The 23,536-nt window shown below is 40.9% G+C and overlaps 1 protein-coding gene across 2 annotated transcripts in view; it reads left to right on the top strand.

Annotated features, from left to right (window-relative positions):
* The window catches only part of THSD4 (thrombospondin type 1 domain containing 4), a 539,554-nt gene extending 516,018 nt beyond the window's left edge, over positions 1–23,536 (top strand). For both annotated transcript variants that reach the window (XM_075273577.1, XM_075273578.1), the window contains 5 exons: positions 3,142–3,315; positions 5,280–5,453; positions 20,484–20,663; positions 20,839–20,983; positions 22,683–23,536. In XM_075273577.1, coding sequence (XP_075129678.1) covers positions 3,142–3,315; positions 5,280–5,453; positions 20,484–20,663; positions 20,839–20,983; positions 22,683–22,825 — 816 coding nt within the window. In that variant the 3' untranslated portion in view covers positions 22,826–23,536. The remainder of the gene's footprint in view (positions 1–3,141; positions 3,316–5,279; positions 5,454–20,483; positions 20,664–20,838; positions 20,984–22,682) is intronic.

The following is a 23,536-nucleotide window of genomic DNA, read 5'->3' as shown; positions in this document are numbered from 1 at the left end:
CAGTGATTATATTAATGAATTATTTGTTCTGTTTCGCTGCTTCTGTTGCCTCCAGGCTCCTCTATGGACCAAAAGTCAGTTTCTAAATACATTCCTCTGGGAAGCTCCATGCGAGTCTCATAGAAGTGCATAGAAAGATTGAATTCTGGTCCATACAGAAGAACCTGTATGATTTGGAGTGGTCACAGGTGACAACTAGGGTTGAGCGATCGTGTTGGGAAAAGATCGGATTCGAGAAAATTTCACGATCGCAATCAGATTTCCGAACATGATCTTTTTAGGTGGGATCGAGATCGGTGATTATTTCCCACAATGCTTTGCTACTGGCCAAGCATTGTGGGAAAAGCTGACAATGTTATCTGCGGTTCCATAGGAATGAATGGAAGCAGCCAGCACACAGCCTTAACCCCCTGCGCGCCAGCTGTGTCCATTCATTCTAATGGGAGACTAGCTAACATCTCTAGTAGCAGAGATGGCTGGTCCGGTGCCCGGTGTTCTCATTCTTCTTCGCCTCGCTGCCCTCGCCTCCCAGGTTAGTGTTAAAGAGCTAGGAAGAAGGCGGGGCTTGTGGCTTAGGAGAGCGTGGGCAGGTACAGGGCAGGGAGACGTGACCTCTCCCCTTCCAGTACCCGGCCATACTCTCCTAACCCGCCCACACTCTCCTAACCTGGGAGGCAGGGGGCAGCGAGACGAAGAAGAACGCGAACACCGGACTAGCCATCTCTGCAGGTAAGTGGACACCAGGGGGGACTAAGTAGCCAGAGGATTAATAAAAAATCCTCTGGCTACTTAGTGATTAAAAGAAATCACTACACAGCGTGGATTCTAACAATTAAAGCATTCAATTGTTAGATTCCAAGCTGCATAGCGAATAGTATTGTTTTTTAAAATCTGATCTCCGATTAGTAAAAAAAATCCCATTGACTTGCATTGGGATCGGAATTGGGATCGAGATCGGGTTCGAATGAAAAATGATCGGAAATCGGATTTCAAAATCGATCCTGAAAAGTCAAGATCGTCTCAACCCTAGTGACAACTGAAGGGCTGGAGGAATCTGATTTAGATTCACATGGTACAGCAGAGGAGCCAAATTGAGCAGATAATTTACTAATAAAAGCACCGGTAAGAAAACAACATTTACTATTTACTTTATGTTCCCTAAAAATACCTGCAGAGAGTGCCCCTTATTATTAGTCTGTCATTATCTATCTACAGTATCTATCATCATTACACTGTCTACTTATCTACTGTCTTTATGCCTGTTTAAATGTTTATCTATGAATTGTTATTCTGCGGAGGATATTTATCAAAAATGTCTGCGTTACTTTTTGTGTCATAAAGCTACACTCTTTTTTGTGCACACTTTGCCATTGTGTGCAGTTTTGCATTTGTATCACTGCTAAATGGGAAAGGGGTCATATTTAGCAAGGCAGACAGATGTACACCGACTTTATTATTTGCCCCTCTTTAAAAGTTTTTTTCTTTTTCTGCTCAGTTTTACTCTAGCATAAGAAGTAGAGAAAAATGTATCTAAATTGTGCAAAATTTATGAAACAGTAGGGCCAAAAGATGAGAATTTAGACCCGTAGTGGCGAACCTATGGCACGGATGCCAAAGGTGGCACTCAGAGTCCTCTTTGTGGGAACCCATCTGTGGAACAGATTATACAGTGTGGGGGCCACTGTGGAGCAAATTGTACTGTGTGTGTGTGTGGGGGGGCCACTGTGGAGCAAATTGTACTGTGTGTGGGGGTCTCTTCATTATTTATATTGCACAGTATCTGTTTTATAGCAGATATGTGTTGTTATTATTACAGGCTGTAATAACATTGCATGATCACTATAAAACAGATACTGTGCAATGTAAATAGTGAATATTAATTGTTCAAAAATATGTCAAATGCAAACTTTTACCTTTCAGCACAAAGTTGTATTGTATGATATAAAGCTCTGTAAAGTCCAGTTCACATGACCATATTTTGCAGGTTCGTAATGGCCCACAATTGAGGATACCCACAGTATTAAGGTTAAAATTATTGGGTTTTGGGTTGAAGTTTGGGTACTCGGTCTCCAAAAGGTTCGCCATCACTGATTCAGACTGTAGAAAGATCAACTATACTATATTATTTTATACTATGGTTGTGTTCATGAGGTCTAAGAGTTTAGAAAGCTCCTTGGCTACTACGAAGCTTCAGTAGTATAGCAACCAAACATGCAGATAAGGGGACAGGGAAGGGGCGGGGGGAGGGTGGTGATACTACCAGTGTTTGAGACCTATGCTGTGAGAGGGCAGGATGGAGGAACAAGGGAGGTACCAGTTTGGATGCTCTCAAACACCATACCAGAAGGAGACTGCTCACTTGGCACATTATAACCGATAATAAATATTTATATAGACTATGCAGTGGAGAAATAAGACCCAAAATGTCTTTATAATGATTCTTAGAGTTTTCTTTAAATCCCAGTGAAGTTATAGACATAATAAAATCCAGCTCTGAATTTAGAATATGGACTAACATGAGACATGCACGAGTCACTAATGATTTTCTACAGTAAACCTGCCTGCAAAGAGTACTTGTGTGCCTTATCTGTTTTATCAAGGGCTTATTAGTAGGCTATTGGAATTACATATTTCTTGGCTCTGACATTAAGCTAAACATGTTCTGTTGCTATAAACCTCTTGGCCTCATTCTTAAGCCTAGAGCAAGATTTTCAGCTTTAGTCATTCTCTTTGCGCCTAGGGAAAACATTATATTTATAAGCACAAATGAGAATTACTGTCTTTAAGCTGTTTTCAGGTTATTTAATATTATGGTGGCTCTTTAGTCTATTGCCATACAGTTGTAGCTTAGATCCAATAAATTGAATACAAGTCATTATCAACAATTGGTTTGAGCAAATTGCAAGGCTCTTTTGTATTTCTGTGAATTGTATATTTCTCAAATAAAGCTTGATATAAATCTATTTTATTGGTGCAGTTTGTTTGCGCTCATGGGTAAGCGCTATTATATAGATACAATATTCACTGCTAGCTAATAATACGTCACTAATTTCTATCCTGTTTATTTTCTGTATAATTTTATCAGGACATAGCCAAACTAAAAGATTGTTGACATTGTTTCTACTTTTACTTTATTCCCAGTGTTCCGTGCCATGTGGTGTTGGGCAGAAGACGCGTGATATAAAATGTGTCAGTAACATAGGTGATGTGGTTGATGATAATGAATGCAACATGAAACTGCGGCCAAATGACATTGAGAACTGTGATATGGGTCCGTGCGCCAAGAGTTGGTTCCTTACAGAATGGAGCGATCGGGTAAGAAGATTTTCCAGTCTCATGTGGCTGTGACTATCCATATGGTATTCAACAGGGCTAATGCAGAAAATGCACGAACAATACACTGGCCACACATTTTAATCTTTTGCTGAATGTTCCACATTAAATTTTTTATATAGTTTACAATGCTATAAGATAAAAGAAGCAATACTTACCTATGCTGATGCTTCACCTGGCTCCAGCAATGACTTGTCAACACATCATGCAACCCCTGAAGCATGATGTCGGTATGCAAAGCACCATTGAATTTACATTGTTAACATGTTAGGCTTCATGCACATGATGGTAGTTTTACAGATGTGTATCCTAGCTGTGGAAAATATATGCAGCAGGTACTATACCTATCTGTATTTGCGGCTCAGTCAATTCATTTCAATGTATGGGTCAGTGAAAATCCTGTATGATTGTGGCGTTTTTAATGATTTGTACAATGCACATGCTCATGTGTATGAGGCCATAGGGCTATTTCAGATACATATTCAGAAAATATATGTATATTGGTTGCACTTTTGGCACAAACACAGCTTGGCTCCGCATGTCAGTTTAGTTCCCCTGTGCCATGGTTGGACTTTTAAATGCACCTGATAAATTGGCTGTTTCTCCTGGTTCAATACAGTCACCTATGGTTGGCCTTACCACGATAGTGAATATCTGCTGCTGTCACCTGTCAAGGTGCCACATGTGGCGCTCAGTAAGCAGATACCCGTGGGGACCATGGAAGCATTAGCATGGGAGCAGCAGTTCATTAGCAAGAATAATATTATTCCTTATGTTATTTTATAGCATTGTAAGCTGCTAATATGGTTGGATAACCTCTTTAACCCCTTATTGCTCTACACAGCATTGTGCTTGCCATGGTCACCAGGAGGCCTATCAACTACTTTCTGGTTGTCTTGTACAGGAGTGTAGTAGGCTATGCTCAAAGTATATTTAAAAAAACGCAAAGAAGCTCCTCAAGGTTGAGGCCCCACATTATGGAAACACAGCTTTTTTTGTTGCAGATTTTTTTTTAAGCCAAAGCCAAGAGTGGCTACTAAATGAATAGGAAATATAGAGGAAGTTCTTATGCTTCCACCTTCGGCTCAATCCACTCCTGGTTTTGGCTCACAAAAATTGCAACAAAAAATTCCGCAACATGGGGCTTTAACCTAAACCTTAAATTCACTTGAGCCTCACCATCTGTATTGAAGGTTTAATATGTTTCACCCTGGTGGCAGACTCCCTTAAAGGGTTAATCATTCTTCTCTGAGGTCATATGGGTATATTGGTACATAGCAATAATTGCATAAGTTTTAGAACATAAATAAAACTGTTACTTTTTTTGTCTGAAATCATCAAAGCTGTATATTAAATAAGGGTATTTCAGTGTATTTTAATTCCATATACACATGACAATGCGGTCTCTAATATTTAAGCCACATTGATTATATTCCATTTTTTCCATAGTACTTTTAAGTTCAGTTTGACAGCCGCTACAATACATGCAAGGTTTATAGAGGTAGCTGGAAATATTATACTGTAGACTGTTACGACACCCACTATTGCAATGTATTGCTTTTACCAGCAGGCAATTACACTGTGTTACATAGTCCTCTGTGAACATTACATAGCATTGCTATTACAAATGAAAAAGCAACAAAGTATTTGCCCTTATTCTGCTGAAGGAATTTCTTGCTGCTACTTGTTCTCTGGAGTACACTGGATAATGTTCTATTCGCAGTTGGTTCAGCACTGCCTTTATAGTTACTGATATGAAGTGCACATAATCCATCCCTCAGTTCCATTTACCATGCACACTGTGACCATACAGCATTCTCAATGACTTCTTTCTTCTTCCTCGTCTGTATTACAGTCAGCGCTTAGCCTGGTAAACAGCATATGCTGCACTACTGTCTATAAGCAAATACTGCTGGTCAGAATAATTCCTCCATCTTCTGTTCCAGTGCTCAGCAGAGTGTGGGGAAGGAGTGCGGACACGGTCAGTCGTCTGCATGTCCAATCACATCAGCAGTTTACCATTAGAAGGATGTGGAAGTAATAAACCGCCAGAATCTACGACCTGTGATAACGGCCCTTGTGAAGGCAAGGTCGAGTGGTTTACTGGAGCCTGGAGTCAGGTAAATCTCTTTCCTACACAAAGATGACTTTCCGAATGATGGGAAATACAGAAACGACTTATAATCGCTGACTAAATATTGACACTTTATGGTGAAAAGCACAACCCAATTCTCTGTGCACATATTACAAAATAGGTTTCACATTTCCTAAATTTGGATTCTTTCCTGCAGGATAATGGTGTCATATTTACTCTATAGTAAGAACCAAAATTAAAAATGAGATTAAAAAAGCAAAAAAGCTGGAACCATCATAAAAAAATGACAAACTTTTACATGTGTTTTTAGAAGACTACCGACAATAGTACATATACTGAGTGGCATGGTATCACAGATATTAGCACTTTAATGCTACAAGAACATATACAATGGATTCACTGGCATAACTATAGGGGTTGCAGTGGTCACAGCTGCATCTGAGCTCAAAAACCAAAGGGTCCAATAGCTCACCTGGAAATTCTTTGATCTTCTTTCTGATTTTCTTTGATGGCACTCTGTGGGTCATACATTTATGATCCTTGCCCTTTGGCAAGCCAGAGTGAGAACACTTTTGATACACAGCCTTCCACTCTCAGAAAGGAGAAAATTAACCCTTTAGTGGCAAAAAAATATCAGTTGGTCAGCAGTATAAAGTGAAGTAGGGATTCTATGGGAGGCTGCGGTACAAAAGGGGACACGACATGGGATGGGAATGATGGGAAGCTTGTGTGCACAGATATGTTGTGAACGAGTCTTCACAGTGGTCTGGGCCCAGATAAAGAAGGAAAGGAAAATTGAAATGCTGCTTTGTACATGGCTGGTTGTGAGAATAATTTACACAGGGGGTCCAAACTGAACCTGTGCAACCAGGGCCTGTGAGCCTTAAGTCATGTCCCTGAATGGATTACTTGGATGAGTTAAAGGGGTTCTATCAGCAAAATTATGCTGATAGAGCCCCACGTATGCGTGAATAGCCTTTAAAAGGGCTATTCAGGCACCGCTAATCTAATTTTAAACCCCTCGCCCGTTTTAAAATAAAACTATAAAAATATATATGTAAATGATACCTGAACGTGCACGCTGGGCGGTCGTGCCCGATCTGACGTCATCTTCGGTTCCTCCTTCCTCTTCTTTCTTCTTCCAGCGACTTCCTCCTGTCCTGGCTCTTCTCCGCCTTCATCTTCCTTTCTTCCGGATTTGATCACGTGCGGGATTTGAACACAACCCGCCAGAAAAACAGAAGATGAAGGCGGAGAAGATCCAGAAGAGGAGGACGTTGCTGGAAGAAGGAAGAAGAGGAAGAAGAGGAAGGACTGAAGATGACTTCGGATCGTGCACGAATGCCCAGCGTGGACGTTCAGGTGTCATTTACATATATGTTTTTATAGTTTTATTTTAAAACGGTCGGGGGTTTAAAATTAGATTAGCGATGCCTGAATAGCCCTTTTAAAGGCTATTTGTACCAGCGTTTGTCCCTTAACATCAGGCGAGCCCTAAGTTCTGCACTTTGCACAAAAGTTCAACATTAACCTTAGTAGCCTTAGTAGGCCCGAGAACCAGGAACAGGTCTTGCAATGGCTGTCGGATAACGCTTAAAGCACATTGTCCACCAGCCAGTCAGCCTCTACCTCCTCTTACCCAACAGTCTTGTCCTCCTTCCACCCAAAATTCCCAATCTTCCCAGAACAATAACCCCAACTGTCCCTGCTCCCCAGAACTGTTCTCCCTTCCTTTGACTGTACCGCAACCTGCCCCTCCATTTCGCGATTCCACGGACCTAACAGACGAGTATCTGTGTCCAGATGCTCAAACACTAGAGTCTCCTCCATCTCCGGTCGATTTGGTGGCGGATGACCAGCAACCCACCCTCATCGACGACGATGAGACGCAGTTGCTGTCAGGGCAGCCAGTTGACATGCGCATTGTGCAGGAGGAGGAGGCGAGACAGGAGTTGGAAGAGGAGGTGGTGGACGACGAGGACACCGACCCCACCTGGACAAGGCGGATGTCAAGCTGGGAAAGTAGTGTGGATGTTGAGGCAGGTGCAGCACCAAAAAGGGTAGCTAGAGGCAGAGACATGTCCAGAGGCAGAGGTCAGCTGCTTTGCCGAAGCCAGGCCAGACCCGGAATGTCCGAAGATGTTCCCTTTTGTACCCAGCCCAGAAAAACTCCCCCATCGAGGGCACGTTTCTCGAAGGTGTAGAGTTTTTTCAAGGAATGCACCGAGGACAGATATAGTGTCGTCTACACAATTTACCTCTCGAAATTGAGTAGGGGCCCTGAGAAGAGCAACCTGTCCACCACTTCAATGCACCGTCATTTGGAATCCAAGCACTGGAATCAGTGGCAGGCAGCAACGGCAGGACAAACGTCGCCCGCCGTTCATGTCACTGCCTCTGCTCACAGTGCTGGCGATGCACTCCAGAGGACAAGCCAGGACATCACTTCATTTGCCTCCGCCACTTTGTTGACTTCTCCTTCATCCTCTCCTGTTTCTGTCTTATCTCCTTCTCCTGCACCATCAAAGGCACCATCAGGCGCTTCTTTACAACAACCCACCATCTCTCAGACATTGGAGCGCCGGCAGAAATACACCGCTAACCAACCACCCACGCAAGCCTAGAACGCCAACATCGCTAAACTGCTGGCCCAGGAGATGTTGGCGTTCCGGCTTGTTGAAACTCCCGCCTTCCCGGACCTGATGGCAACTGTGGCACCTCACTATGCCGTCCCTAGCCGTCACAACTTCTCCTGGTGTGGCGTCCCCACCTTGCACCAGCACGTGTCACTCAACATCAGTTGGGCCCTTAGTTCCGCGCTTTGCTGCAAGGTCCACTTGACCACCGACACTTGGACAAGCGCCTGTGGTCAGGGATGCTGCTTATCTTTAAGGACAGGCAGGGTGAATGTGGTGGAGTCTGGTCCTGGGGTGCAAACTGAGGGACAGACAGAACAGTGCCTCCGAGGTCAGGGATGCCATCCTGGCTGAGATGGCATTTTTTTTTCCCTGCTACACCTGAGGCCTGGCATTTTTGCGCCTGTGATAATGACTGGAACCTGGTAGCAGATCTGGAGCTTGCCAGACTCAAACACGGTCCACGCATGGCCCACGTTTTTCAACTTGTTGGTGCCATGTTTCATTGAAACCTACACCATTGTGCCTGATATACAGGTCAAAGTGGGGCCATTTTCGTAAGTGAGAACTAGCCTCTGCTAGGCAGAAAACATTCAGAGCACACTCCTCTCATCTTCACACCGTTGGCTGGCAGAGGAAGACGAGGGGGTTGGAGTGGCATCTGATGTCCCTGTCCCACACGAGGCTAGAGGGTGCACTTCAGTGCATCCCATTGCTTCACCACAAATGGTGTGAAGGGGAGTGGAAAATGGAGGAAATGGAGAGTGACCCTTACAGTTGGGGCCAGCAAAGGCATGCCAAGTAACACACTGGCACACATGGCTGACTTCATCTTGGGTTGCTTTTCAACACATATTTCACATCATGAAGAACAAATAATACTGGATTTTTACAAGCCTCGAACCCCGGTCTAGGTCTAATGTCTGTTCCTTTCTTATATTAGGGGAGAGGGAAAAAAAATTACTTCAGTGATACGTTTAGCGTACATAGACTGACTATGTGTATCCCACTTAGTGTTGTTAGGGTTACACACCGTCACAACCTGGCTAAAGCTTCTATAGCTGTTAATAAAGTCAACATAACTTTACGGTATCCAAAAAGACAGCTGGTACCGACAGAGAGCAAGACAAATGTCAACCTAAGCTGTGAGCTCTGAACACCCACAGTGACTTTGGCGTCATCATCATTATAAGGGAGCGGGTGGTAATAAATAACTTGGCAGTGCCTAAAACCCAAAAAGCTTTTACAACTATATTTACATTAAGATACACAAATGACACTTTTTAGTAGCATGTCATGAGACAAGCTGATAAGATCTTCCTTTGTGCAGTGCTATTTCAAAGTTAAACGCTGCCTTTATTTTAATTCTGGAGAAGGTGCAGACATTAGATTTAGAACATGTTGTCTTCATTGTCCAAATCCTCTATATAGGTAATGTGTTTTTCGGGCCGAGCTGTCTGGGAACGAGCTGGTGCAGCACTGACAACCTGGGTGAATATGGCAAGAGCCTGAGATGTAGGGTGAATGAATCCCCAAATTATTTGGGGAATTTCCACTCAGAAACTGGCACTATATACCAGTAGCAAAAATTGTGGGTGCACGTAACCCCAATATATTCTTTGAATTCCCAGTCAGACAATGGCACTATATACCAGTAGCAAAAATTGTAGGTGCACGTAACCCCAATATATTCTTTGAATTCCCAGTCAGACAATGGCACTATATACCAGTAGCAAAAATTGTGGGTGCACGTAAGCCCAATATATTCTTTGAATTACCAGTCAGAAAGTGGCACTATATGGCAGTAGCAAGAAATGAGGGTATTTGTAACCCCAATATATTCTTTGAATTCCCAGTCAGACAATGGCACTATATACCAGTAGCAAAAATTGTGGGTGCACGTAACCCCAATATATTCTTTGAATTCCCAGTCAGACAATGACACTATATACCAGTAGCAAAAATTGTGGGTGCACGTAACCCCAATATATTCTTTGAATTCCCAGTCAGACAATGGCACTATATAGCAGTAGCAAAAATTGTGGGTGCACGTAACCCCAATATATTCTTTGAATTCCCAGTCAGAAACTGGCACTATATACCAGTAGCGAAAATTGTGGGTGCACGTAACCCCAATATATTCTTTGAATTACCAGTCAGAAACTGGCACTATATACCAGTAGCAAAAATTGTGGGTGCACGTAACCCCAATATATTCTTTGAATTACCAGTCAGAAACTGGCACTATATACCAGTAGCAAAAATTGTGGGTGCACGTAACCCCAATATATTCTTTGAATTCCCAGTCAGACAATGGCACTATATAGCAGTGGCAAAAATTGTAGGTGCACGTAACCCCAATATATTCTTTGAATTCCCAGTCAGAAACTGGCACTATATACCAGTAGCGAAAATTGTGGGTGCACGTAACCCCAATATATTCTTTGAATTCCCAGTCAGACAATGGCACTATATACCAGTAGCAAAAATTGTGGGTGCATGTAACCCCAATATATTCTTTGAATTCCCAGTCAGACAATGGCACTATATACCAGTAGCAAAAATTGTGGGTGCACGTAACCCCAATATATTCTTTGAATTCCCAGTCAGACAATGGCACTATATACCAGTAGCAAAAATTGTGGGTGCACGTAACCCCAATATATTCTTTGAATTCCCAGTCAGACAATGGCACTATATACCAGTAGCAAAAATTGTGGGTGCACGTAACCCCAATATATTCTTTGAATTCCCAGTCAGACAATGGCACTATATACCAGTAGCAAAAATTGTGGGTGCACGTAACCCCAATATATTCTTTGAATTCCCAGTCAGACAATGGCACTATATACCAGTAGCAAAAATTGTGGGTGCACATAACCCCAATATATTCTTTGAATTCCCAGTCAGAAACTGGCACTATATACCAGTAGCAAAAATTGTGGGTGCACGTAACCCCAATATATTCTTTGAATTCCCAGTCAGAAATTGGCACTATATGGCAGTAGCAAGAAATGAGGGTATTTGTAACCCCAATATATTCTTTGAATTCCCAGTCAGACAATGGCACTATATACCAGTAGCAAAAATTGTGGGTGCACGTAACCCCAATATATTCTTTGAATTCCCAGTCAGACAATGGCACTATATACCAGTAGCAAAAGTTGCGGGTGCACGTAACCCCAATATATTCTTTGAATTACCAGTCAGAAACTGGCACTATATGGCAGTAGCAAGAAATGAGGGTATTTGTAACCCCAATATATTCTTTGAATTCCCAGTCAGACAATGGCACTATATACCAGTAGCAAAAATTGTGGGTGCACATAACCCCAATATATTCTTTGAATTCCCAGTCAGACAATGGCACTATATACCAGTAGCAAAAATTGTGGGTGCACGTAACCCCAATATATTCTTTGAATTACCAGTCAGAAACTGGCACTATATACCAGTAGCAAAAATTGTGGGTGCACGTAACCCCAATATATTCTTTGAATTCCCAGTCAGACAATGGCACTATATACCAGTAGCAAAAATTGTGGGTGCACGTAACCCCAATATATTCTTTGAATTCCCAGTCAGACAATGGCACTATATACCAGTAGCAAAAATTGTGGGTGCACATAACCCCAATATATTCTTTGAATTCCCAGTCAGAAACTGGCACTATATACCAGTAGCAAAAATTGTGGGTGCACGTAACCCCAATATATTCTTTGAATTCCCAGTCAGAAATTGGCACTATATGGCAGTAGCAAGAAATGAGGGTATTTGTAACCCCAATATATTCTTTGAATTCCCAGTCAGACAATGGCACTATATACCAGTAGCAAAAATTGTGGGTGCACGTAACCCCAATATATTCTTTGAATTACCAGTCAGAAACTGGCACTATATACCAGTAGCAAAAATTGTGGGTGCACATAACCCCCATATATTCTTTGAATTCCCAGTCAGAAACTGGCACTATATACCAGTAGCAAAAATTGTGGGTGCACATAACCCCAATATATTCTTTGAATTCCCAGTCAGAAACTGGCATTATATACCAGTAGCAAGAAATGAGGGTATTTGTAACCCCAATATATTCTTTGAATTCCCAGTCAGACAATGGCACTATATAGCAGTAGCAAAAATTGTGGGTGCACGTAACCCCAATATATTCTTTGAATTCCCAGTCAGACAATGGCACTATATACCAGTAGCAAAAATTGTGGGTGCACGTAACCCCAATATATTCTTTGAATTCCCAGTCAGACAATGGCACTATATACCAGTAGCAAAAATTGTGGGTGTATATAGCCCCAATTCTATTGCTAGGGGACTTGCAGGTTATTTCTGAGGTGAAGGTGGGGGGGCACACCGTTGGAACGGGGATTTGGGGTGTATATATGGGGTATACGGGAATACACTGACATTGTATTCCATTCAGGATCCTGGGAAAGCTGGGTTGCGGCGATTGAGCCCGTCAGTGCCACGTTACACTGACAAGCTTCTCCCTGGAATTTAGCTCTTATAAGAGCTGTTGGTTGTCTTCTCCTTCCTATCCTAGCCTGTCCCTGCCTACCCAGAATCTAAGCCCTAGCTAGCTGGACGGAAACCTCCGTCCTCGGTGAATTGCAAGCTCAGAATGACGCGAAGCTGGGCGTCGCTGTTCTTTTAAATTAGAGGTCACATGTTTTCGGCAGCCAATGGGTTTTGCCTACTTTTTTCAACGTCACCGGTGTCGTAGTTCCTGTCCCACCTACCCTGCGCTGTTATTGGAGCAAAAAAGGCGCCAGGGAAGGTGGGAGGGGAATCGAGTAATGGCGCACTTTACCACGCGGTGTTCGATTCGATTCGAACATGCCGAACAGCCTAATATCCGATCGAACATGAGTTCGATAGAACACTGTTCGCTCATCTCTAGTCATGACACCTTCAGCTGCTGCACACAATGATGCAATGACTATTCTTTGTATGTGTGAACTATGGAATGGGGAAGAGAAACTTGAAGGAGTGATAATTGAAGGGACTTATTAATAGTATCCTAAAATTAGACAAAGTACAGGCATAGGAGTAAGTGTTAGCCGTACCTCTGTACGTGACATTATATGACAGTAGGGTGCTGTGCTAATTGGCAATATATGGATGGTTATAAGCTAACACAATGCTAACACTGTAGCTTGCCATGGATGTACAGTTATCACTTGCTACATCTGTAACATTATATTAGATGGGTAGAAACTGCGCCAAATCATCCCAGTGTCTTCAACATAGAAAAATAAGGAAAACATAATTTGTAACATAAGTTTCTAAATCAATTGTAGACTGCCTAACAGTTTGTTCATATTATTCCATGTATATAATGCTAAAATACCATTTATTTTTCTATTGCATTTACTTGCATGAAATAAGTGAAAATTGAACTATACTTTTAAATAACAAATAGGTAAAAACTGTGATGTTCTGCTGTAGGGAATGTGGCTGTAGTAAAGAAATTGAGTAGCTTTAGCTACAGTCCTGCACTTTCATATAAGGCTTTCATTGAATAAGATAACATAAGATAAGTTAAGATAAAATAATCCTTTAATAGTCCCACAGTGGGGAAATTTCAGCATGTTACAGCAGCATAGTAATACAGATACAGGATAATACACAGTAATATAATACAGACGTAGACACACATAATGTGAGAAGAGAAGATATACTAGGAGTCCATAGCAGCTAAGGAACAGAAGAAGAAAGAAGGAAGACTTCATAATCATAATCATTAGTTCTCATTAATTCTCATCATAAGTCTAGTAGCCTCAATTTATTGACTTATTTGGAGATAGGCAAAGCCCATAAAGAGGCTGTATTGTTTGATAGCTACTGGCCAAGCGGTCCTTCTTCAGTCAGCTTTTCCCCTTGATAACCCCATATACATACTAACTTCGTATAGTTAAGCATGCATGTATCCTCAACTCCTCAACTAGGGAAGAAGGAATAAACCGCTACTAGGTACTTCTGATGGTGACTTATCTTGTGTGAGGTCACACCTGATCCTTCTTTCCCATGACATCTGCTGTCATAGGACTGTCAGGACATCCACATAAACATCATATAGTCACCCGGTCCAGCTGCAATTGGTGGGTTTAGCTAGTCTATCTAATATGGCAAGCTAGCTCTATTTAGATGACTGGTGTGCAAAATGGAAAAAGAATATTTTTCCCAGCCAAATTATATCTGTGGGACACTCGCATTCACGGATTCCTTATAGATTCAAGGGACCTATGAAAACAGGCAAAAAATAGGACATTTTCTAATTTTGATGGAGCATTAAAACGGATTGTCAAAAGATTGGTTATATGAATAACACAATTAAGACAAACTGAATTTAATGTAGCTATGTGACAGCCATTGCAAAAAACCTTTGTGTTAGCAAGACACTACAATCTGCTATGAAGAAGGCTACTAATATCTGGCAATGGAGTGTGTTCCTTGGTGTTATTTTTTGTTAATATGTTACGTTTGAAAGGTGGTCAGGTAGGAAATGTTTTGTCTCCTTTACACACTTATTTTGCCATTAGTTGAATTTTGTTCTGTTCACTGCTAATATTTGATAAGCAGCCATATTGGGTCAAGTTAGGCCTGGTTCACATCTGTGTTTGGTATTCCGTTTGGGGAGTCCACATGGGGACCCCCCGAACGGAATACAAAACACATTGACAAGCAGTGAGCAGTGAAAGCACACGGATCCTATAGACTATAACGGGGTCCATGTGTTTTCTGTGTCCGGATGGAACATGTGGAGAGAAAAGTAGTTCATAAAGTACTTTCCTCTCTGCATGATTCTTGTGGACACCTCATGGAAAAAACACCGACACCATTATAGTCTATGGGTTCCGTGTGCTTTCATTGCTCACCGCTTGTCGATGTGTTCGGTATTCCATTAGGGGGGTCCCCATGCAGACTCCCTGAATTGAATAATGTACGCACTTGTGAACCAAGCCTTACTTTTTTTTTTACTGAAATTATACATTCACATAGCTGTCTATTTTCATAGCAAGATTGTGAACTGTGCTACATTTAGTCTAAATAGTTGTCCAAGAGACTTAGTTCGATACCAAACCAATGTAAAGACTTACAAGGACTTTCTCCTTTTAAGGTGGTGAATAGAATCAAGTGGTTTATACAATATTCTGCAAACCTGTCAGGCAGTTTTATAAGCCCTTCTTTAGAGCACAGGAGAATATAGTGTTACATTGTTAAGGAGCAAAAATGCAGAGGAAAATATATTACCTTACAAAATTTCAAGCCAAGCTCTGCTGTGACTTTGTCTTAATAAGCAGCAAAATAAAAGAAAAACCTTTAACATTAGCCTATTTAGCTTAGGGTAAGAGGACTATTTAGGTGACACATGAAGAATACGCAGTTTGGCTATGTCTCAGCATCCCTAAGGCGACCCTGTTAAGATAAATTTAAATCCTTGTTTCAACTTCAAGGTTTCTTTTTATTCCTGTATAAAATATGCTGCTTCCAGTGGTAGAAGTGCATTAAGCAAAGAATCAGAGCCATGAAAGGTACACTATGTCTTCTTGGTGGGACTGTGGCTTGACCTCAGTAAATGCAGTTCTTAAAGCCAACATTCCACTGAGTTGGCTCAAAAGTGCCTGCTAATGAAGACTTTCATTACTATATCCATCTGGCACAAAAATGAGAGAGCTTGCAAAATGTTATACTGATCTATTCTATTGTATCTTTGGGCCAGAGCGCTCCATAGGTCCTGCATGCTTTCTTTCTTGTACAGCGCTTAATGTTTCACTCAGCTGAACAAAATAACAACGGTAGCGAGAGGCTTTTGTATGCTGCTAGCATTTCAATATTGTGTGCATGTAGTTTTTGGACTCCAGTCTATGCCTGTTCTGTAGTCATAAACTAGCTCTTTTTTTGCTTAGTAAATAACATACTAATAGTTTTAGATGATAGGAATGAGACAGAACGGGCAGGACTTCAGTCATTTGTATTGTAACATGAAATGAACCGGCACAGCAAGCAAGCATTCAATAAAAGTCATAGTTAAACTTTCCTTTACCAGGATCAAAGATTAGTTTTATGCACTAGACATATATCTAAAAACCCTGGCCAAAGCAGAATGGTTTGTTATTACCCCTGGGGTACATTCCCCGCACGTCCCTAGCTGCTACCCGGAAACAGGGATGAGGCTATGTGGATATTTAGCATTGCCTCCACATGGAGTTTAGTGGGAGCTCTAAGCAGATGTCATATGAACCACTTCTATGAGCTAAGTACCATCTGGCAGATCCAGCCCATCCATACATTACATGGACAATCATTTAGCGAGCTGTATAGCTGACTATCACTTTCCCTACATCTGATAATGATGGTTGCCAGACAGGCTTGATCTCAATAAGGGGCAGCCAAATTACAGTAAAGTGCAAACGTTTTAGACAGGTATGGAAAAATGCTGCAGAGTAAGAATGCTTTCAAAAATACAAGTGTTAATAGTTTTTGTCAAATAAAGTGGAAGGTGAATGAACAAAAGTGAAGTGTGTTTTATGTAAATTAATATTTGATGTGACCTCCCTTTGCCTTTTAGGATAAGGCCCCACGGGACGTCCGACAGCAATAAAGAGCTGCTGGAATAACAGTGGCAGAAACGCATTGCAGTTTTTCCCGCAGCACTTTAATCAGAAAGTTCACAGAGTTTTTCTTCACTGATAGAGATGAGCGAGTACTGTTCGGATCAGCCGATCCGAACAGCACGCTCACATAGAAATGAATGGACGTAGCTGGCACGCGGGGGGTTAAGCGGCCGGCCGCCGTCAAAGCGGAAGTACCAGGTGCATCCATTCATTTCTATGGAGCGTGCTGTTCGGATCGGCTGATCCGAACAGTACTCGCTCATCTCTATTCACTGACTTTCTGTTACAATTATATCTATGGGGAAACCGCCAGCCTTTCCATAGATATAATCGACATGCTGCAACTTCCAAAACTGCGCTGATTTTGGAAACCGTGGTGTGTCTGCATGATGTTTTTTACCACAAAGTGGGCATGGGATTCACTTGAATCCCATCTACTTTGCCTATACTGTAAAATGCGGCAATTTTTCCCACGGCGTCTCGTGGGGCCCCGGCCTCAAACAGCATAAATTCTTCTAGGTCCACATGTACACAGTTTTCGAATACTAACCACAATCTTCTGTGGATGTAAGCTTACGCACATCCTTCTGACTCTTAATGTCATCCCAGACAGACACTATGATGTTGAGATCAGGACTCTGTGGGGGACATATCATCACTTCCAGGACTCCTCCCCCAAAGGGCGTTCACACCAAATATTGATTGATTTAGATTTCTCTTTTGTTCATTCAATAAATTTTAATTGACAAAAACTAACACTTTTGCTTTTGAAGTTTCCTTACATTGCAGCATTTTCTCCATGCATGCCTAAAACTTTTGCACAAAACTGTATATATTAAGAAAAGTGCATTAAGGGAGGAGCATTCATTTTGGTTAAGGTTTTGCACAGACATCTGTAATACAACCCCGTGCAGTAACTGTATATTTTGTTTGGGATCTGATCTGCCTCTGAGAGATGCAGGAAAGTGTAGGAACAGTCTTCCTCATAAAGTGGGTCTGATATCATCCTTTAATCTATGGCTCCTACACTGAGCTGTGTTATGGCTGTGTGCACCGTTCCTAATAAACAGAAAAAATTCTGATGTTATTTTAAAATTAAAATACCAATATATAGTGCAAAATATTAATACTGTTTAATGTCAAAATAATTTGTCCAAAAACATAATTTTGATGACAGATGATGTTTAAAGAGACCCCCACTCCTGCCATTAGTCATAAGCATTACATGGTTGGCTCATTATAATAGAAATGTTACCTTTTAGATTGTTGCTATTGCTCTTCCAGGCTCTCTCTGCAAGTGTGGCTTTTAAGGAGAGCTCATAAATAATGTATTCAATGTGAAATCACTTTTACTGTTACCGTATATGTCATATTCTCAAAATCCAGTTCTGTATTCTTGTATTGCTAATATTATTATTTCATGGCTGCAAGCACTATAAGTTCTGCATACTTCAATAGTATTATGCCTTCCTGTGCCTACATGAACTCTGGTTGATTTTATGTAAAAAATTGTATCAATATCTTAATTTATTATTCTGCGCAGTTCCTTACATATGCATGGCACATGACATTTATTTCCATATGTACTGATCATAAACATTAACCACAGATTTTGTTTAAGGACATTCTATACAATAAAATAGTTTCTGTAACAATATGAAATTTATCCTATAATATTGTTCAAGACCTAGGTTTACATTAAAAGGTCTTGTCAGTTCTCCTTAAATGTTAGTTTTGTTAACCTATTCCTGACACCATCATACTGTGTTTTTTGTCTTTTCCACCCTGCCTTCTAATACCAATGACATTTTCTACTTACCCATTCACATAGACAGGGCTTGTTTTTTGTGGGGCAAATTGTATTTTCAAAAGTTCATTTAATGTTTCATACAACTTGTTGGGAGTAGGAAAAATGAAATTATGTAATTGTTTCACAGGTTTGTTTTTAGGGGTTCACATTGTGGTAAAAACTACATGTATACTTTTTTCTATGAGTCAGTACATGTATTTTATTTTTGGGGTAATACAGTTATTTATTAGAGATGAGCGAGTAGTATTTGATCTAATACCTCCCCGCCATAGGTATGCGTGTAAGCAGCCGAACACCAAGGGGTTCCTATATGATGGAATGTTCCACACGGACTCTCCACAAGGGGAGACAGAATCGTATTTCACAAACTACTGCAGAAAGTTTCTGTCAACATAGCTATAAGGAAGGAGTTTAGTTTTGCTTCCCTAAATATATACTTATAACTTCCTGGCAGGTAGATGTGGTACAGTCTTTAGCTGCCCATGTCATTCTGTGCTGATGCATCATAAGATTGATAGTAGAGCAAAGAATATGCAAATCTATTCTCCAGCATGTAATTAGGAGAACAGTGCACTCTGTACGCTGCCATCTAGAGGGCAGCCCCCTTAACATCATGCATGATTCAGTTAAAAAGTCTAATATCATGATGCGGATTTAATTGCCAAATTAGTATTTCTATTCCAAAAGGAACAGATTCCCAGCTATGGACAGCGCTGTTTCGGCCTATTGGGCCTCCTCAACATAGCGTAGGGATACTGATTTGGCAGAGCGAGAGACTATAGACCAGGGTCAGAGGATAAGAGCAAAGAGAAATAGATCAGGAGTTGATGCAGAGGAGAAGCTGGATTGATGGCAGTATACATGAAAGAAGCCTGGAGAATGACTGACAATTGGGTGAAGGGTGTAGGGAAGAAAGGAAGTGTTTTTCCTGGAGTACTTTTTTAAACCTTGATGTTTTTTCCATCCAGATCTTCGTCCTTTATGAATCAGGATACTACACTATCATTACCAGAATATCATTGATACAGGATAATATGCTGCCAATATACAATATAATAATAAAGTATATGTGACGTTTTGTAAGCATTGTTATATACTGTATACAGTACTAACTTTATATCACCTAAACATGTAATGCATATAAATAATAGCAGTGGCCAAAGAATGTTCTTCACTTTAACGAATGTTCACTTCACACTACGCCATTTCCATACTACACCGTTTATATGGCATGGCTTCTGCCAAAACAAAGTGAATGATGGCCATATTAGTTGTTAGTGTGAAGCAAACGTTCCCCCAATGACTCTTTATTCCAACAAGACTATTTCAAATAAATGTGGTGACTGTCGTCTTATCTTTGCTTATGACATGAAATATTAATAAAACATTATTGAACTCTACAGTCTTCCATTATAAAAATCCATTACATTATGTCTATTAAAATTGTATGATGTGAGAGGACTTACTAATAAACATAATATATGAGCTTGTAAAATCCTGCACATGCAGAATGGTCATTACGTACAGTGCTGGATTAAATGAAATGGGCCCTTTTAAAAATCTTTTTACGTTTTATGTCCAGATATTTTACTAGCCAGATGTCATTTAAGTTTTGTGTTACATAAAATATCACATCTTACAGGTAATTTTTAAAGGTGCTTTGATTTCAATACATGTCTTCTACTTCAGATAGCTGGAATAAGCGGAAATCACACAGACAGATTCTATAATAAATTTAGGTCTAAAGATGAGAATACCCGTCACTAACTGATAATGGTTGTCAGAGATCTAACTCTGTCTGTTTGATAGAACTCACAATGTTATTTCTTTGTATGACACGGTACACTATGATGACATTGTTCTTCAACTAGATAACCATCTTGGACTAATAAACTGTAACAGTACTTCACAAAGTGCCTTATCTTTTGTCAGTTTCACAGTATGATGTGTAATAGCCTATAAATCTATATTTTCCATAGTGTTCTGTTGAATGTGGAAGTGGAACCCAGCAGAGAGATGTCATTTGCATTCGCAAAACATCGGAAGGTTTCACAGTGGTGAAGCCACAAGAGTGTTCCTATCTGGAGCGACCCCCCAATCAGCAGTCTTGCCTTCTCAAATCCTGTGGTGCCAAATGGTTCTTTACTGATTGGAGTATGGTAGGTTATTGTAATGTAACTACATTCAGCCTGACGTTCTGAATGTGCTCACTGTAGTATTTAGAAGTATATGTTACTATGTCATATATCTACCCTGAAGCTACAAAAATATAGCTAGATGTAAAAATGTAATTGAATAATCCGAATTAATATTCTGATCCTTGGTATTGTTTAGTGCTCCAAGTCTTGTGAAGGAGGATTTCGGGTACGTGAGGTCCGGTGCTTGGCAGATGATATGTCACACAGTGATAAATGTGAAGCAGACCTCAAACCAGTAGACACTGAATCGTGCAACACTCAAGAGTGCATTCCAGAAATAGGTAAATAGAATATGAATATATATATAATGAAAATGAATTTCTGTCTGTCTGTCTGTTCTCTAATGCAAACCAAACGACTGGACCGATCTTCACCAAATTTGGTACAGAGATACTTCAGGTATCCAGGAAGGTTGAAGATGAGACTCCAACTCACTCGGACGTGCCGTTGCTGAGATACAGCATTCCAAACACAATGCCCCCCCATCCCCTTAGCCAATACAAACCTGCAAGTCTTTCACTCATATTCCAACTGCAATACACACGGTCACTCCACATGCACAATACAACACTGATATCCAAACTGAGATACACGCATCAGAGGATTAGATACACAGATCAGCACACAGTATCACACGCCAGAGGATTAAATACGTGCTTCTGTACACAGTTCCACACACTGAAGAATTAGATACATGCCGAAGAATTAGATACACATGTTTGCACACAGTGCCACATGCCAAAGGATTGGATACGCGCATCTGCACACAGTTCCACACACCAGAGCATAAGATAAGCACGTCTGCACACAGTACCACATGCTATAGGATTAGATACGCGCATCTGGTTACAGTTCCACATGCCAGAGGATTGGATACGCACGTCTGCACACAGTTGTACACACCATAGAAATAGATACACGCGTTTGCACACAGTACCACATGCCATAGGATTAGATTTTTAAAAAAGTCATATTTCTTAGCTACTGTACAATATTTGCGTTATATCATGTCCGCTACTACATAGTTCGGGCTAGCTAAGCTTATGCTATGTTCACACTAATGTTATTAATGTCCATTAATGACATTTGTAGCATAATAATATGCACAGATGAAGCCCCCCTCAGTCTGAGCCTGTTCCCATTGATTGTAACATAAACAACATGATGGACACTTCTGTCATGTCCTCAATCACATGCGGTTTTATATATGGCTAGAAAGCCAACAGGGCGCTGAATTTGGTTTTCCTGTTATGTGCCCCGGGTGAAGAGCTATTGGTGCATTTACTGATAGCCCTCCAACATCAGAAGGGCATTCCTGACAGTGTAACTGGGAGTGCCCTCCACTGACAGTCTGTCTGCAGCGCACTTCTGTGAGAGACATGGAGGTAATAATTAGGTATCTTCATTATTAAGGTCCTTTATTATTACTTCCATATATTTGACATAACAGTAACCCTTATGTGAGGCACACAGGGGTTAATATGAGGAACATGATGGGGTTAATTGCTATTAATGTGTGGCACATGGAGTTACTAAAACTAAATTAATATCCCCTAATGCCTGACATTACTAGGAATAGTAAGTCCAGCATGTACCTGGTATTTTACTTTCACTTTTGTTGTACAGAGCTTCCTCTCCTCTTCTGTGCAGGATGCAGACGGCAGGAGCAGGGTCCAGGCAGCATCCTCATGCTGCACAGCCATTAACTCCGCCTCCTGGGCTTTCCTCTCTAGCTAGAGAAGGGGGAGTGTCCTATATAATTTCTGTAGTAGAGCACTGAAGGGGCCTCCCTCTTCTGTTAATGTATGCATGTCCTGCGCTGGCTGCTGACCCAGGACTAACTCAGTTGATGCTCGGGGCCCACCGGGGGATGCACTGGTTCCTCGGTGGCCAGTCCAACCCTGAATATAACCCATAGATATGTTGTAAAACTTTCATATAACTACTGCTTCTAAGATTTTCCTTTTTCTTTTCTAACAGACGAGCAATGCAAAGATAAATACTACAACTGCAATGTGGTGGTACAGGCCCGGCTGTGTGTATATGCCTATTACAAGAGTGCTTGTTGTGCTTCCTGTGCAAAAGCAGCCAGCAGGCAATCAGGATACGTAGGACGCAGATAACAACTACTGAACCTTTTACCCAAGACAAGAGGCAGCAGCAAGACAGTGACAATAACTGATCTAACTTCCTTGCCTCTGTTTGTACAGTACAAACTTTGTATTTTGTGCCACATGGGACTTCATTACCAGTGACATAGCTCTTTAAATTGCCACAACTTTTTTTTTTTTTTTATAGGAATGTCTTCTTTTTAATAATCTGAGGATGAGAATTTTTCACACTATTTTTAACTTGACTTTGTGCACACTGTTGGAACAATACGATACCCATTCTTCACCAGTTAGAAGAGCCAAATAAAGCGGCACAGATTTGGCATCTATTTTTTTACTTGGGTATTACTTTTGGGTATTTGTGTTCTGTAAATAATCAAGAAATTGTTGTAGTTTAATTAGATTGGGATGTTGGATTAACAATCTTGTAAATAATGATTTTATATATAAAATGGAAATGCTGCAGTCTTTTGGCTCCTGTTAGTGCATTGCAATATGTTGGAGTGTAATGATGTTGGGTTATAAGTAACTGTCTTAGGAACCTGTCAAGAAGACATTTTTTTTTTCTTAGAAGCTGCTGATGTAAGTGCATTGTAACTATGGTATAAACCTACATTAGGCAATGTACCTACCAAACATATTCATGTAGAAAAAAATCTCACAATCATTGTCCCCTTTCATGTGCACTGTATATACAGTTCTTGCAAAATAAGCAGTACTCTT

The sequence above is a fragment of the Leptodactylus fuscus genome, chromosome 5 (assembly GCF_031893055.1).
Source record: "Leptodactylus fuscus isolate aLepFus1 chromosome 5, aLepFus1.hap2, whole genome shotgun sequence".
Taxonomy (NCBI): Eukaryota; Metazoa; Chordata; class Amphibia; order Anura; family Leptodactylidae; genus Leptodactylus; species Leptodactylus fuscus.
The sequence above is the reverse complement of the archived record's forward strand: the minus strand, read 5'-3'. Positions and strand labels throughout refer to the sequence as shown.